Consider the following 16,835-nt stretch of genomic DNA (forward strand, 5'->3'; position numbering starts at 1 on the left):
CCTAAAAAATTTTTAAGGTTTTTTGTAAACGAGTTGCTACTTATATAATACGTTAGTCATACATTAAGATGAAAGTTTAAATTACTGCACGTTTAATTTTTTCTGATAAATACAATGCAATCAACAGCAAAAGCTCTTGCAAGTCTTCAAATTTTTTAAGAACATGAAGGAGTTTGAACAACAAAATGACAACTGATTTAGACACACCTCAATTTTCTCTTCCTCCTCCTCCATTGAATCTCTTTCTGTAGAAATGCTTGTGCCCCATCAAGACCAAGCACACGTCTAGAGGCTGTGCACACGTGTGGGCGAGCAGACACACCTGTGCTTCCTAGTTCCACTGGCTGAGACTGCAAGAAGGGGTGACACTCACTACTCTAGCACCCAGAAATTAGCTTCTATCTACCAATGACTACTTAATTGAGTCCACATCTAGGACAGAAAAAAACAGTGTGTGGTAAAAGCTAAAACACTGTGGTGCCAGAAATTCAAGTGCTTTAAGAAGGATCAGAAATATGTCCAAAGGAGCCAAATGAAAGAGCCCCTAGAGGCCCGAACTGAACCAGTATGACCGAGCAATTAAACAATGGCTGCACGGGATTTTAATCCCGTGGAATAAATATCCACAGTGAAATGACAACAAAAACATTACCTTTACAATGGGGAAACCTGACAAACATCATCTTAAATGAAGTTACAGGCCTCATACGTCCCCTGCAAGATGACCTGAGGTCAATACAAGATCACATCTGTGGCACTGTCAGAAACACAGAGGACTGGGCTCCCTGCACCAGGTACTATCGGGGCACTAAGAATAATGTGAGTTGGAGTGGTGGGTAGGGGGTACATAGTCTCTAGACTGTTAGAGAATTAACCTCATTGGAAAACAAAACTAAGGCCCCCAAAAAGATTAAACTTAATGCTTAAAACTGTACTGATCAAAAGAGAATGTAAAAATTCAAATCCAGGTCCTCAATATTCTGGGATACAAAGGACCCAAACTCCTATATTCTGTGTATAATCTCTTATGCTCACGCTGCCAGCATATTCAGTGAGGTCTTTCACCCCAATGCTGTACAGTTCCAAAACTAGGATTAGAACCAAGATCTCCAGTGCACTCAGAAAATCACACTAGCAGTTCCTGCCTGCACAGACCTGCATCATCCGGGTCTCTCAGTGTCCCCTCACACAGGAGAATTCATAGGAAGTCACTAGTTGCTGGGGAAGTGAAGTGTCATTTTCTTCAGCAACACAGCCACCAATTAGCCACCCTTTACCTGTGCTGTCTAGACAACCCTGACTGAACTGATAGGCTCTCCACACACTGCACACAGGGGAAGGGATAGGCAATGGTAATCTACTGTCCATGATGCTACTCATTGGTTTAATCACCTTTCAGCCGTCCACAGAGCAGTAACAGTACTCACTTATGTAAGAAGGGTAAAAAAAGAAAAAAAAATCAAACAATATTACAAAAAGAATCCTTGGAAATCCTAAGGCACCAAATAAACGTATCTGCCATTAATCACTACCACACACTGCAGGACTGTGGCTTCTCAGATATGCAGAATGTTACTAACTGCTACAAATAGCTCATTTATATAGTGTGCTTTCTAAAGTTTAATACAGCTAAGAGCTCATTAAGCTTTCATTTAAAATTCTCCTTCCAGGGCTAGAGAGATGGCTCAGGTTAAGAGTACACGCTCTTCCAGAGGACCAGGATTCAACACCCACACCCACATGGCAGTTCATGACTGTCTGTAACTCCAGTTCGGGAGGGTGGGAGGGAGGATGGGGTGTCCAAAACCCTCTCTGGCTTTCGTAGGCACAAGGCACACACATGAGGTCCACGTACATGCATGCCAGGAGAGAACTGAGAGCACAAAGTTGTGCCACAGCACTCACACCTATCCAAGTATATATCTTTTTTCCCCATATACTGATTTACTTTTACTTTTCTTCTCTAGCCTACAAGGGCATTTGTCATTTTGGGGGGATCATAAGTAAACCCAGAGACACATTTTAAAATTCTTCTGCTACACCATTTATAAAGATATTAAGTTGGACTTTTCAAATATAGCTACAAAAACTAAATTCATTTGATTAACATAAATGACAAAGAAATATTCATGGTGAAGGTTAAGTGGTAAATAAAAATAAATATAAAGGATGTTTTAAGACTTTATACAAATATCCACATATGTTTGGGACAAACTTTGTCCAAACACACAAATACCTACATACAACAACGACAACGACGACAAAAAACGGTACAATGCTGCCGAAGAAGCGCATGGACAGTGGCTATCCTAGGGTAGGAGGTTAGAGCCATTATCTGTTCTCTATGGTTCAGAACCTTCAGGATTTTCTCAGGAAGTGTGGATTACGTTACTAGCCTAAAACGGCATCAAGTCCTATCTCGTACAAGTCCTCATTGGTAAAAGCAAAGATGTCTGAGGAATGGTAGGTGCCACAGGCTGCAAGCCTCATACTTGGGAAGTGGAGCGAGAAGGAAGGCTTAAGGGTCATCTCAGCTGCAGTGAGTAGGCCAACCTACGTGATACCCTGGACATAATAAAGGGATAAATAAGTCAGAGAGAAGGGGAGGGAGGAGAGGGGGAGAGAGGAAGTGAAAGGAAGGGAAGAAGAGGAGACAGTGGAAAGGCTGTAGGAATAGAACACCCTCCTATTGCACACTCATTATACACTGCTATACCCAAACTGCTACCCACGGGGAACTGAAAGGAAATATCTCTTGCTTACTTTACAAAACTAAACTGCAATCAGGAAAAAAAAAGTTTTGTTTCGTTTGTTTGGTCTGGTTCTCACATCACCTGAGAAAACTCAGCTCCCATAACAGTGCATATAGATGAAGCGTGGTTAAACAGAACAAGTTACCAGACTTCGCGGGTTACCCACGAAAGGAAAACTCAAAACACACTTTACCACACTGTACAACCAAAATGCTTACCGTGAAAATCCAGTACATGACAAGACCCCATATCGAGGATACAGAGCAACCTCTGTAACTTGCCAAACCACTTGCCAAGCTACCAAACTGTCCTGAGGAAACAGGCAAAGCAGTGAGGAGAGGCAGGCACAGAAAGGCACATCCCAAGAACTCAAAGAAGCACTTCCCAGAATGGCCGATACCTAAAAGCAATCTTTTGTTGGAGAGGAGGGAAGGTGTGTTAGGGATTAAAACTAGTTAGTCCCTTGCAAACAATGTGCACTGAGCACACCTGCAGCCCACTCTAGAAACAGTCTGCAATGACAGAATGAACACTACATTCAGAACTGAGAATAACCTATTAAATACATGAGATGACGGACTTCATAAGCAACAAGCAAACAAAAACAGAGCACACAGTATAAATGGTTCTGTTTATATCACAATCAAACTCAAGCAAGCTAACAGACTGTGATAAAAGCATCAAGGTAATAGGAAGAGTATTGGGAGGCTATGTCTCAGGGTCACTAATGATGCTCTATGTCATGATTTAGGCACACGGGAGTAACTTCTGACTGTGAACTTAACAGTTAATCCAATTTTCTTTATGAACGTCCTTATTAATAAATACATACACATGGGCAGAAAGAGCCTACATGTGAATGCACGGATACATGCACCTTGTGAATGTATAGATACATGCACCTTGTGAATGTATAGATACATGCACCTTGTGAATGTATAGATACATGCACAAGCATTCCTTTTACCATTATTTCACTCAAACAGACCTAGCAACAACATAAACATAAGTAAATAACAGCATGCCATTTAATCACTGAAATAAACAAGGCAGTTTTATATGTGGGGACATGAAAATCAAAACAAATTATCATTAATAAACACAAGTTCAAGTGATATCATAGATTTATCATTTATACCAATGTTTGCAAATTAAAATTTTTCTAGAATATCAATATTAGTAATCTCTTTGAGATCAGAATAGGCAAAAGATAGAAACAAAGAACCCCCCACTAATCCATCCGGACACACTAGTTTGTGTTTCTGGAAACCAGACACCCTGCGTAAGTGCTCTCTAACGAGCTCTACAGAAGCCTATAGAACACTTACCTTCCATCTGTGTAACTATTCTCATCATAATATTTCAGCTCTAGCAGTAACCATGTAGTCATTTTAGAAGCAGTAACTATGTGGTCATATTGGAATAAACACCTCTGACCCAGGTGAACTGAACCTCTAGCCCTGACCTAAATGAAATCCAACTTGTAAATCCGCATAAAACCATCTAAAGAAAAATCTGCTATTAATAATTTGCATCTATCTATGGGGGTAAAAGTATGGTGAGTTGGGTCAGATTAGTTTAAGCCCAGAAGAAAATAGTTAAAAGGAGAATGTGCTAGTTTTACTCCCTAAAACAATCAACTAGAAATCAAGCATTCCTAACCCAAAACTACAAAATACTGCAAAATCCCAAACCTTCATGAGTGTTGCCCTCAGTGGAACCTGGCCATCTTGACTTTCAGGTATAAGGCTACACTCAAAATGCACGGTAAAAATACTGAATAGAATTATCTCCAGGTTTCGTGTAATAAGAATATGAAACAAAAATGACTATCCTATTTTAGCCCAGGTCCAATCACCAAAATCTTATTATTCATATGTCAATACCCCATAATCTTAAAAAGTGCTAAAATACTTTTGGACACAAGCATTTCAGATAAAGGATCTCAACTGCAAAAGTGTTACTCTAACTCATCCGCTTACACAACCTGAACGATGACGGGCCTGTCTGTGAGTCTAAAAATATACATGGTGAGTTCTGGGCCAGCCAGGACTGCATAGAATAAACCTGTCTCAATACATAAATAAATTAATGAAAATCAGTAGTTGTGAGCAATAACAATTCCCATTAAAGCCTGGTTTATGAAGGTTCAGTGTTCAGCTCATGTTATCTCTGTTCAGAAACCACCCTCCATCAGGTGGCTTGTGAGTAAACTCTCATGAGTATCCTGTACCTGACAAACCACTCTAACCTCTTGAAACACAGCCTGAACCAAAGGAAGAACCAACAGTCCAAACAACAAATTACTACTGAGTCCCTCAACAACTCTGAAGATATGCAACAGTAATCAGGAACAGACTGTGACTTACAACTGACGGTGAAAAAGCACACAATTCAATTACAACCGCCTGTGTCATCTTCCCTAATGAAAGGATTTCAGAAATTGTTAGGAATTGAGAAGGAAAACAGAAGTCTTATTCCAATGGCCTAATACATTTTGAGTTTCCAGGCCCATTAAAAATTTATTCAAATATAAGTACCTTAAAGTACAGCAGTAATTCTATCATGTTGCTTTAGAAATTTATGATTTAAAAATGTCACACAAAGCCACTGAGAAGCTTAAACAGGTAAAAACACCTGTCTCCAAACCCGATGACTAGAATTCAGTCCCTGGGACCTACACCGTAAGAGGTAAGAACTGATTCCTGCAGGTTGTCTTTCTGACCTCCACAGGTAAGTTTTTAAAGATGTTTAAAAGAATGTCACAGAAATTCTGAAGTAAATCTTTCAGGAGTTATATATTCCTAAATATTTTCTATAACCATTATATGACAAGAACATGAATTTTTTAGATCGCTCCCAATTTATAAAATATTTTCATTCACATTATACAGCCCAACAGTTTATCAGAAGACAAATGTATTACTGTCAATTATAATCTGCTCCAAGTTGTAAGTATGGATGGCAGACCTGCCCCTTCACATGCCTGGGAAGAAAACTGCACAGAGGGTTAGGAGTTCTCAAGCCTTCTTTGATGAACTTGTTAAGAATGGGAAGGTTGCTGAAATCTTTTAATTCTCTGAGATGGCTGCAAAGCTTCTACCACAGCACTATGTAGTGACACAGAGGCAGTGATGGGACAGCTTGCATGGACACTGTCCAACACAGACACCATGCAGCTGATAAGCATCTGCAGAGTGCCCAGTGAGTTAAAAACCTCACGTCTTAATTTAAATGTCCAATGGTAAACTATATACTACTATACACTAGTAGTTGACTTCTACTGATTTAGAGTAAAAAGAAAAAAAAAATCAAAATAAATCCTGAGAACAAAGTTGCCACAAATAACTTTTAACTGTAACTTAATTTACTAAGGGAAGAGAACCAAAAGTCATTAACAGGTTGAGAAAACTCAATTGCTAATTCCATACTAACAAGGGGAAATAGGAAAAGGAGTTCTCTGTGATTTCCAAGTGAATGAACAAACAGGAAAAAACTATTACCTTGTACAATATCATTTTTAAAACACATTCAGGAAAGAATGTTGAAAATGGCCTGTTATTCTTAAGTCTGTTCACACTGAGAAACAAAATCATACTGTTCTGGGTAAAATGCCCTTTTCAATGAAAACCAATACACAATTACATCCCAAGCCCTAACCCTTGCCACCAACAGCAATATATGACGAAGGGAAATAATTCCTCATGTCTATTTATGTCTCATTATAAAACAATGTTACATAAATCCCAAGTTCTGACCATCTGTTAAATGGCGTGACCAATTTTTCAGACTCACTTATCTTTGAGGACAACAACTGAATTGAGTGCCCTACAAATGGGGCGCCAAGCTGACACGGTAAAGATAAGGGACTGAGAACAGTTCTAGTTCTAACATGCTGTAAGGAAGGAACCCTCACCGCCCTGAGTGATATGCCGATGAAAAGCACACAGACAGACGGAGCAAAACGTTAGGACATGCTCTAGAGAGCAGCGCCTGTATTCTTCATACAGAAACCCACAGCAGCTTGATCTGCACCAGTTAAAAGTAGGAAACTTTCAATAAGAAAAATGGATTACAGATATGACAGCTCTGATTCACTTGTGGGTCAAGTGAAAACGTCACATATTGTTTTTTTCATCAAAAAAAAAAAAAAAAAAAAACATCCTCGAAGTAACCCAATTACAGAGAGGAACCAGATCTGGGGTAGACAGAAGGTTCAGAGGGTGGTGGGATTGATGATAAATGGTTAGGTAACTGTCTCTTCCCTTCTGCTCTTCTCTATCAAAAGCCTTGCAGTGCCCAGACTGTAAGCGGGGCAATACATGGGAACTAATAGAAGATGCCAAAGCAGGGTTCAGGATCTGCAGACCAAGGGTGGTGTTTGACCAGCTGGCTTGAGGTCCTCCATACACTCGCTAGTTAGCAAGCAAATAAAATTCTTAAAAGATGTCTCTCAAGACATCATATCCAGGCAGGATAAGAAGGTTCTTCACAAAGAAAGGAAGTTCTGGCAAGTGCTGGTTGAGAAACACAGAATGTGCAGTGTAACTCTGGGAACTGACAGGTAACTGAAGCAGTGTCAGAGAGTGCACAGTAAATAGGAAAAGCAACTGAAGGTCTTTATCCTAGTCAGCAATTAAAAATTGTTACTATTTGCTACAGCACTGAATCAAAACGTGTCCAATAAAACAACACTAAAAACTACAGACAATGCTGGGGTAAATTAAAGAAAACCTAAAAAACTAGAGGTATACCATCTGATGAATTAAAGCCACCACTGTTTAAATGTTGACTGTAAGCAAATCATTCCCTAGAATCTATGTGATCTAAGTCCAGCTGGCTCTAAACTAAGACTGACAGACATGAGATACAAGTACATAAACTGTCCTAAGAGGCTTGTAAAGAACAAAGCTGAGTATTACTTTATCCATCTCAAACTTCACCATGGAGGATAAAGTCAAAACGTGCTTCTAACTGAAAGACAGATACTAAGTCAGAAACAAAACTTAAGACCAGGCATACAAAAATGCGGAAAAGAAAGAAGTGCAATAAATACATTTACTAGTAGCTTTATTTCTAATAATAAAAATAAGAAAGTACAGAAGAAAAGAGATAGTAAATGTTTAGATATTAAAACAATACATTAACCAATAAGGAAAACAAAAGTAGAAATACCCAATCAACACAGATAAACTAACAACATGCTTCGCAAAAGCATGCAGATATGAGAGCTACAACTAATTTCATGGCATAAAATTTCCAAGAGAGACAATGGTAAACTATGATGAAAAAAATCCTAACAATTATGGGTGCAAATAACTGGGAAGAATTACAAAGCAACTTTGTAGAATAATGAAAGTATTTTATATCCCGATGGGTTGTGCAATACTGAAGTATGCAGCTGTCTACTGAAGAAGGAATAAGCGTGACCATCTAATTCTTCCTTCAGTTAAAAACAAAGCGCATCTTCACACAAGCATCTGGGCTGTCGCCTACAGCCCAAGTACTAAAAACATAAAATTTAAAGACAAGACCTACAAAACCAACCTTAAAGGAGAACAACAGTTTTACAAGCAAATAATCCAAAGTGAGGTGGCCACAAGAAACACCACAAGAAAGCTTTCACAAGATGTCAACAAGAATATTTCAGGCAGAAGCAAGCCACGTGCAAAAGAAATAATAAAGTCATTGTGGTCTGGTGAACTAAGGTAGTCTGATATGCTGAAAACGAAGTGTGGGAGAGTTCAGTAACAGCAATAAAAGAAGACACCTAAGAGCTCCGACACAGTGACTCTCCACCCATACCAATCAGCATTTAAAAGAAGACACCTAAGAGCTCTGACACAGTGACTCTCCATCCATACCAATCAATCAGCATTTAAAAGAAGACACCTAAGAGCTCTGACACAGTGACTCTCCATCCATACCAATCAGCATTTAAAAAAAGATACCTAAGAGCTCGGACACAGTGACTCTCCACCCATACCAATCAGCATTTTAGTCCAACGAGGAACCAGCGAAATCATTTTACAAAGGGAGCAAGAAGTTATATTGCATTTGAAACAATCACCACAGAAACTAAAAACCAAAGAAGGTCTAGAACACAGCCTGTCCAATAGAGTTCCGGTGGCCTCTAGACGACTGGATATAACCGACACTGGAATGGATATATTCTCCAGCGCCACAAGTCAGACCAGAATTCGGCCACAAAAGACATCTTAACACCATAATCAAATAGTATTTACTCTGACAATAGCTAAAACTAGAAATCAAGTAACAGCAAGAATAATCTAGAAAATATTTGGAAATTAAGCTATGCACTTCCAAATAATGCATAGTTTAAAGAAATCAAAGACAGAAGGAAAGAGAATGTTATTAAACACTCAACTAGTGAGACATCTGAAGCAGCGCTTAAAATAAGAGAAACTCACAGTATTAGCATCAGGAGAGAAGGGCTGAAATCAACAACCTAATGAAACTCCAAGTAAAACGTAAGGAAGAGCAGAGCCAGTGAGGCAGCTCTGACGCCTGCTGCCATGTTGGGTGGATGGCCTGAGTATGGTGACCTGATCCCCAGGGGCGCAGAGTGAAAGAACACATGGATTCCTGCAAGATGGCCCCTGACCTCCATTCTATGAGTCTATGAGTCATCCTCTTCAGCTAGAGTTCAAGGCCAACTAGGGCTAGAGGAGAGCAACGCACACACACACACACACACACACACACACACACACACACACACACACACACACACAAAATTAAAACAATTAATGAATTGAAAACAGTAAGTCAGGGGCAGCTCAGTGCTTAGAGCACTTGCTGTTCTTCTACAGGACCTGAGTTCAATTCCCAGCAACCGCATCAGATGATTCACCCTCACCTGCTGCTACTTTAGCTCCAACAGATCAGAGGCCCTCTTCTGGTCTCTGCACTGCTCTACACTCAAATGCACATACCACCCACACAAACACACATACACATAACATAATCAAAAATAAAATGAATCTTTAAAAAAATAAAAAAACAGGAATCAACAGAAAAAAACAAAGTATCCTTAAGGTATCAATAAAATCAGAAAGTCACTTCTGGAGGGAGGTAACAGAGCAAGTATTCAATACATAAAGTGTCAGTTTTATAGGACAAGGAAGCTCTAGAGACCTACTGTACAACACTGCAGATACAATTTAACACTACTCCACTGTAAGCTTAAGAATAGTAAAGGTGGTAACAAAACCACAGACACACGCCTACAGTCTGGGTAAAAGACAAATAGACTATTAACAACACACACAGAGCAAGTACATGTGCATTTAAAGGATAGTAAAAACAAAAGAGGAAGGCAGGAAGGCAGGAAGGCAGGAAGGCAGGAAGGCAGGAAGGCAGGAAGGCAGGAAGGCAGGAAGGCAGGCAGGAAGGCAGGAAGGCAGGAAGGCAGGAAGGCAGGAAGGCAGGAAGGCAGGAAGGCAGGCAGGCAGGCAGGCAGGCAGGCAGGCAGGCAGGCAGGCAGGCAGGCAGGAAGGAAGGAAGGAAGGAAGGAAGGAAGGAAGGAAGGAAGGAAGGAAGGAAGGAAGGAAGGTAGATAAAGAAAACTGGAAACAGATTTTTGTGTCCAATAACTGGAAAACTGATGAAATTTACCACTTCTTTCAACAAACTGCCAAGACTCATAGAAGAAACAGATGATCTCGAGCAAGCATTTAAAGGGGGAAATTTATCAATTCTCTCCTATCTTTTCCAGAAGACAAGAACAGGGACTAACTCAATTCTGAGGCAAGAAATACAAAACACCAAAACTAAACAATGACATTACAGGGAAAGAAGACATAAATGCCTAAAAATGAGTGTCTTGGAGCTGTGTGTAATTCCAACACCAAAGAGGCAGAGGCAGGAAGATGCCAGAAGGTTTAAGGATAGCCTGGTCCACATAGCACATTCTAGGCCAACTTGGCCTATATACTGACAGCCTGCCACAAATAGATTGGAGTTCCAAGACAGCAAGAACTACCCAGAGAAACCATCTCCAAAAATCAAAACAAAATGCTAAATGGTGTCTTTAAAAAGCAAGCACTTAAAATCCAATACGCACATAACCTTGACCAAAGAATAATACTGGAAAATAGAGTCCAAAAATAATGACACATACAAGCTTAATTCTGCCTTTCAAATATGATAGCTGCCCACAGCTTAGTCACTCTATTAAACAAACAAACAAACAACAACAAAAACTACTATCCTTTAAATGTTGGTGACTTGCAGGGCTGGCTGCCCTTTCTGGCTCAGTACTTACGGGGACATTAAGCGCATACTGCAGTCCTTGAGGAAGCCGCTCGTGGGTGTCCGTCTGCTCTTCGTCATTTTTCACTGTCTCCTCGTGGACCATGAGTTCATCATGGGATATCATATCCTGTTGTCTCATTTCACTCTCTTGTAACACTTCGTCAGCAGCAAGGATCTCCTGGTGAGGCAAACTTCGATCTTGAAGTACTGACTCCTGAAGTTCTCCGGACACGGCGGACTGGCCAGACACTCCACCCATTACAACCATTGCCCTGGAAGACTGCATTTCGTCTATGCCGCCACATTTAAGAAACAATCCTTCCAGTTTGTCGTCAATGTTCATGCTTAAGTATAACTGCCTAGAAAAACCAAGTTTGGCAACAAAGCATAAAAAATTAGTTTATATGTCTAACTTGGTAGCTTTTTACTTCAAATTATAAAAGAAATAGAAAGTTTTTACTTATCTAATTTATATAATTACCAAGATTGACTTCCAGAGGCTAGAAAAGTAAAACAAGTTTTCATTTTGAAATTAAGCCATAATCCTAATATATTTTATTACTGAAAATGTACACAAAACAGATTAAAGGAAGTATTTATAGCTTCAGTTCAAGAACTTTCAGGTTTGAACGTATAATAGTCTCATAAAATCCTTCATAAAAGGATGAAGTCGGTAAAACATAACGGACAGAGAATACTACCAGGCAAAATGCAGATGGCAAACAAAGATCCCTGTGAACCCTAAGAACCCTAAGAAGGGCTGTGATGTGCGGCAGCTCAGTTAGAGCACTGCTTGGCTACCGTGCGGGAAGAGTCCTCGGCTCAGTACGCCCCAGCAGCACATAACATATGGTACAGTGTGTGCACCGAAGGACTCCAAGTCACACAGAACAAATGTAACCCTCGGTCCCCAAGTGGAAGCTCACAAGTAGGGGAGTGCTGTGTTTTGGTGTCTTTCCTAAAGACAGGGTTGAATATCACCTTCGGCTTCATAATGTAAGACCAAAATATAGTTAGATTCCAATCCCTACTAAAATGAAAATATTCCTTGATTTACGGACAGTATTGCCAAGGGAACGACCTTTTCTTAAACGAATACTTCACAGGCCTTTATGAACAGCGGAGTAAACAAAAGTCTAATTCAGACTTGCTTTTCTTGCCTTCCTGGTACCTACCAGATGTTATCAGTCTGGAAAAATGTATGACCAAAGAGCAGTACTTGACTTTACTTTTCAAAATCTTCCCAGAGCAAACAAGCTGTGAAAGGTCAGTCATTGTGAACATCTTCCCAAACAGCTGTTGTCTTCGCATTGCTGTACACGGTCCTTAGAAAATTAGCTTTCTACAACTAAGTGAATCTTGTTGAAAGGACTAAAAGTTGATCATTCTGGCCAATTCTTTGGAAATTCTGGCAAACTATGCTGTTTCTAGACTACCTACTGTTTTCTCAAAGGATGTGAAAAACCCCCACCTGACAGGCACTTACACATGTACAAGACATCCTTTAGGGCATCAGCTGCAGTCATACACCATCACTTAAAAAAAAAATCAGGGCAGTGGTGGTGCACGCCTTTAATCCCAGCACTCCAGAGGGAGAGGCAGGCAGACCTCTCTAAGTTCAAGGCCTGCCTGGTCTACAGAGTAAGTTCAGGACAGCCAGGGCTACACAGTGAAAACAAAAACGTGTCAGTTTTAGAGTATGGAAGATGGAAAAGAAATTTAAAATAAAATAAAAGACCAGCCTAAGTAAGTAGCTTAGGGAAAACTCAGTTTTTAGTTTTGGGTGTTACCAAGGGCAAAGCATCCAGCTGATCTACTACTCCAGATAACACCAAGTTTCCCTACTGTAGAGGCTCTTGACTGCCACAGTTTTATCAACAATTAAAAATCACATTCCTGCACTTGTATCAATGGAAGGGGTGACAAATAAATAAAGTATTTAAAAAAAACTTTAGACAAGACTATCTTGGGTGGGGAAGCACCAAGGACTTCAGTCAGGGTCTTACAACAGGAAATAGTGTGTTTCAAACAGAGTAAATTAAAACTAAGGAGAAACAAGTCAAAACAGGCCTGTCTCTCAAATCTCAAACCCTTTCTGAGAACAAGTCTACACCAAGATGAAGTCCCCCTCCTCACCCAGGGTTTCTTACTCCACTAAATGACAACTGTTTGGCTCACCCATGCAGAAATCATCTGCACTGTAGCTAGCAGTTTGGGTAATTCCATCATCATTCACAGCTAGAGGGAAGACACTCTTGAAGAGGAGGTCAATCAGCAGCCACCTCTTCCTGTTGTTTTCAGGAAGAGAGAAGCTGACTCTTACTGTCCGCTTTCAACTTAATGTTCTGAGGAACTAAGGTGTACAGATTTACAAATAAACAGAGAGTAAAGAAGCTCTGAGTCGCAGCTTTTATTATAGAATTAAAATGTAAGGGTTTTTTGTTTGGTTTTGTTTAGTTTCTCTGTGTAGCCCTGGCTGTCCTGGAACTCACTTTGTAGACCAGGCTGTCCCTGAACTCAGAGACCTGCCTGCTTCTGCCTCTTGTGCTGAGACTAAAGGCATGTGCCTGGCTAAGATATAAGTTTTTAATACAAGCACTTGTCACAATGACTTTAAGCCTCAGAGAGTCTGGGGACTTGCTTCAGCCATTAACACAACTGTTACAGATACACAAACTGAACACTACTACTCACTTTTAATCAACTATACGACACACTAAAATACTTATTTTTCTTACTTTTCATTAAATCAGAAACTCACATTAAGTTCTAAAAGGATTTTATGCAATTAATGTGAGAAGTATTCTGCAGTCAGAGTAGGTTTGTGTCTGTAGTGTAAATAATTATAGTATTAATAGAGAGGCAGAGCTATTCTGTTGATAATTAATGCATGGGGTTATTTATTAGGTAGACAGCATCAGGCTGGACACTGCTATACAAGTCACCTTGCTCAATATTGTTCATAACCCTAAAGACATAATCCTTACTTAACAAAGAACTTCACGTAGGGTTACAGTTAGGAAATAAACTGGAATTTAAAATGAAACTTCTCTGATCCAATGCAGTTCTTACTACATCAAGCTACTCCCAGACCCAAAAAGGCTCTAGAACTGTCAAGAAGTTATTGAGTAAAGCTAACTCCATCACCACCACTAAGCTTTACAAAGCCATCACTCAAGTCCTGAGTACCTTCACCTCCTTACTGACCACTCCTCACCTCCTTACTGAGTATCACTCACCTCCTTACTGACCACTCCTCACCTCCTTACTGAGTATCCCTCACCTCTTTACTGAGTACTCATCTTCTAAGTACCTTCACCTCCTTACTGAGTACTCCTCACCTTCTTACTGAGTATCCCTCACCTCTTTACTGAGTACTCATCTTCTTACTAAGTACCTTCACCTCCTTACTGAGTACTCCTCACCTTCTTACTGAGTATCCCTCACCTCTTTACTGAGTACTCATCTTCTTACTAAGTACCTTCACCTCCTTACTGAGTACTCCTCACCTTCTTACTGAGTATCCCTCACCTCTTTACTGAGTACTCATCTTCTTACTGAGTACCCTCACCGCCTTACTGAGTACTCTTCACCTTGAGGCTCAAATGAGCACTTCCTGATGCAGAATCTATCTTCCTCCTTTGAGTGAGAAAATCCCTTTCTACATTTCTCATTCTCCACTTTCCATTTATTAGTCATACCTCAGTTTATTTTTTTTTATTTATTTATTTTTTTTGGTTCTTTTTTTTCGGAACTGGGGACCGAACTCAGGGCCTTGCGCTTGCTAGGCAAGCGCTCTACCACTGAGCTAAATCCCCAACCCCCTCAGTTTATTTTTTCATGAAAAAAAGGTATTCTTTCTATATTTATCCTCTTAAACTACCTCCTTATTTCCTCCCTTTTTGTCAAGTCATAATGAAGACAATCTTTCTACATCCAATTGGAATTTTTTTAATTCAATATGTTGCTGATAAAGAGCAATACTAAAAACATACTTCTGTCAAAGAAAAGATGGCTGTTAAGTTTTAACATGAAAACAGATTTGAAAGCTTTTGCTAAATTCTCTAAAATTCTTGAAAGCAGTTAGCTCCCTTTCAGATTGTACATAGATAGAATGTCTCCACCAGCCACAAACTACCTTTAATTAACCTGCATTCAAACATTTAAAAAACAGAACATAAACTTCTCATTTCAGGATTCTGCTTTCCTGTTTATTTGTTGAGGTTGGTGGTAACACTCTTTCTTATTCTCTGTCACTGAATATATGGAACTTCAAATGTGCACTATGAGTCAAAACAAAAACCCATGAACCTAAGTATCATTTTACTTTCTATGAAAAGAGTAATTCCCAACTTAGATGATTAATTACTCTCCAATGGTCAGCAATACACCAGAACCCACTCAACCTAAAAAGAAACTTCTCTTTAGACAGCCACTCAAAGGTACTTACCCCAAAAATCAATTCTTTCTCTAGCCCATCACCAAGACACTAGGGTAGAACCCACAGGCGTGTGCATGAGAGGAAAGCATTTGCCACTGAACTACATCCCCAGACCTCACAAATGACTTCTGAACCAAAGCATTTCCACCAAACCCTGTTTCTTTGGAGGATTTCAGTTACATTAATCTGGATATTCATAGTTTTCTACTCTAGATGCAAATTAGAGAGAAATCCCAACATAAAAATACAAATGTCACCCAGCCAGCTGGATCTAGTGCTGCATGACTATAGTCGGAGCGCATGGGACCAAGGCAAGGGGACCACTGCAAGCTTAGTGCTCGCCTGGTCAATATAGCAAGATGCTGTCTCTGCAAACCAACAAAGATGTGAGTGTGGGTGTGCTTGGGGTGAGTGTGTGATGGACACACACACACACACACACACACACACACACACCTCACGACACCACAGTGGGTAAAATGAAGAAACCCCTATGGATATCAGAATGGCCTTTTACCCAGTTTCCACTTCATTCCTAAGAAGTTTGCTATATTCTTACACCCTTCAAAACAGAGTTCTAATCTACTCAAAATTGTTTACCACATTGAAAACGAAATATTTCTTCTCTAGGAATAGTCTATATTTGGACACATCTGAAATATGTCTTTGTTTTCGTTTTTATTTTTTAATATTGGTTTTTTGAGAACCAGTTTGGCCCTGAACTCATAGCAATCCTCCTGCCTCATCCTTCTAAGCATTGGAGTTACAGGCATGACGCCATGCCCAGCTCTCAGATACATCTTTGTATAAACACCACTTTTCATATTATAAAGTCTTTCTTCAAAACTGTATTTTTAAGTGCTACTATTTTAAAACAGCCATGTTCAGTGCCAGCAGCAGCAGGAGACATTGAAGTAATAAATATAATTTAACAGACAGTAATAAAATTATTAACTAGGATAAAGGTCTCCATTTGTAAATATGACAACTTAGATAAAAGTGACCATTTTTAACCATAGAAAAATAATCTATAAATAATCTATAAATATTTAAGTTAATAGACATTCCAACATAACAGGAAAACCATTCAAAAACCTTGTATCTAAGCACATAATATATTCCAAATATTTATCAAAATGTCTTCTAAAATGATACAACCAGAAAATTGTGGCACTGGGAATCTAAAACATTGCATTTTTGCCAACTCAAACTATTTAAGAACCAGGTATAACTTATCTTTATCAAGATGAGAAGGATGGGGCTGGGCGCACACAGTGGTCCTGGTTACCCTGTACATTGCATTTGGTACCAGCACAAAGTTAAAACTACTCATTCCATTAGAAAACTGAATTCCATCATTTTAT

At 39.6% G+C, this 16,835-nt stretch overlaps 1 protein-coding gene across 9 annotated transcripts in view; it reads right to left on the bottom strand.

The window, feature by feature from the left end:
- Zfp148 (zinc finger protein 148) overlaps positions 1-16,835 on the bottom strand; it is a 110,013-nt gene that overhangs the window by 51,035 nt on the left and 42,143 nt on the right. For all 9 annotated transcript variants that reach the window (XM_039088601.2, XM_039088604.2, XM_006248435.5 and 6 more), the window contains one exon: positions 11,041-11,389. In XM_039088601.2, the coding sequence (XP_038944529.1) occupies positions 11,041-11,373 (333 nt within the window). In that variant the 5' untranslated portion in view covers positions 11,374-11,389. The remainder of the gene's footprint in view (positions 1-11,040; positions 11,390-16,835) is intronic.

This window comes from Rattus norvegicus, chromosome 11, assembly GCF_036323735.1.
Source record: "Rattus norvegicus strain BN/NHsdMcwi chromosome 11, GRCr8, whole genome shotgun sequence".
Classification (NCBI taxonomy): domain Eukaryota; kingdom Metazoa; phylum Chordata; class Mammalia; order Rodentia; family Muridae; genus Rattus; species Rattus norvegicus.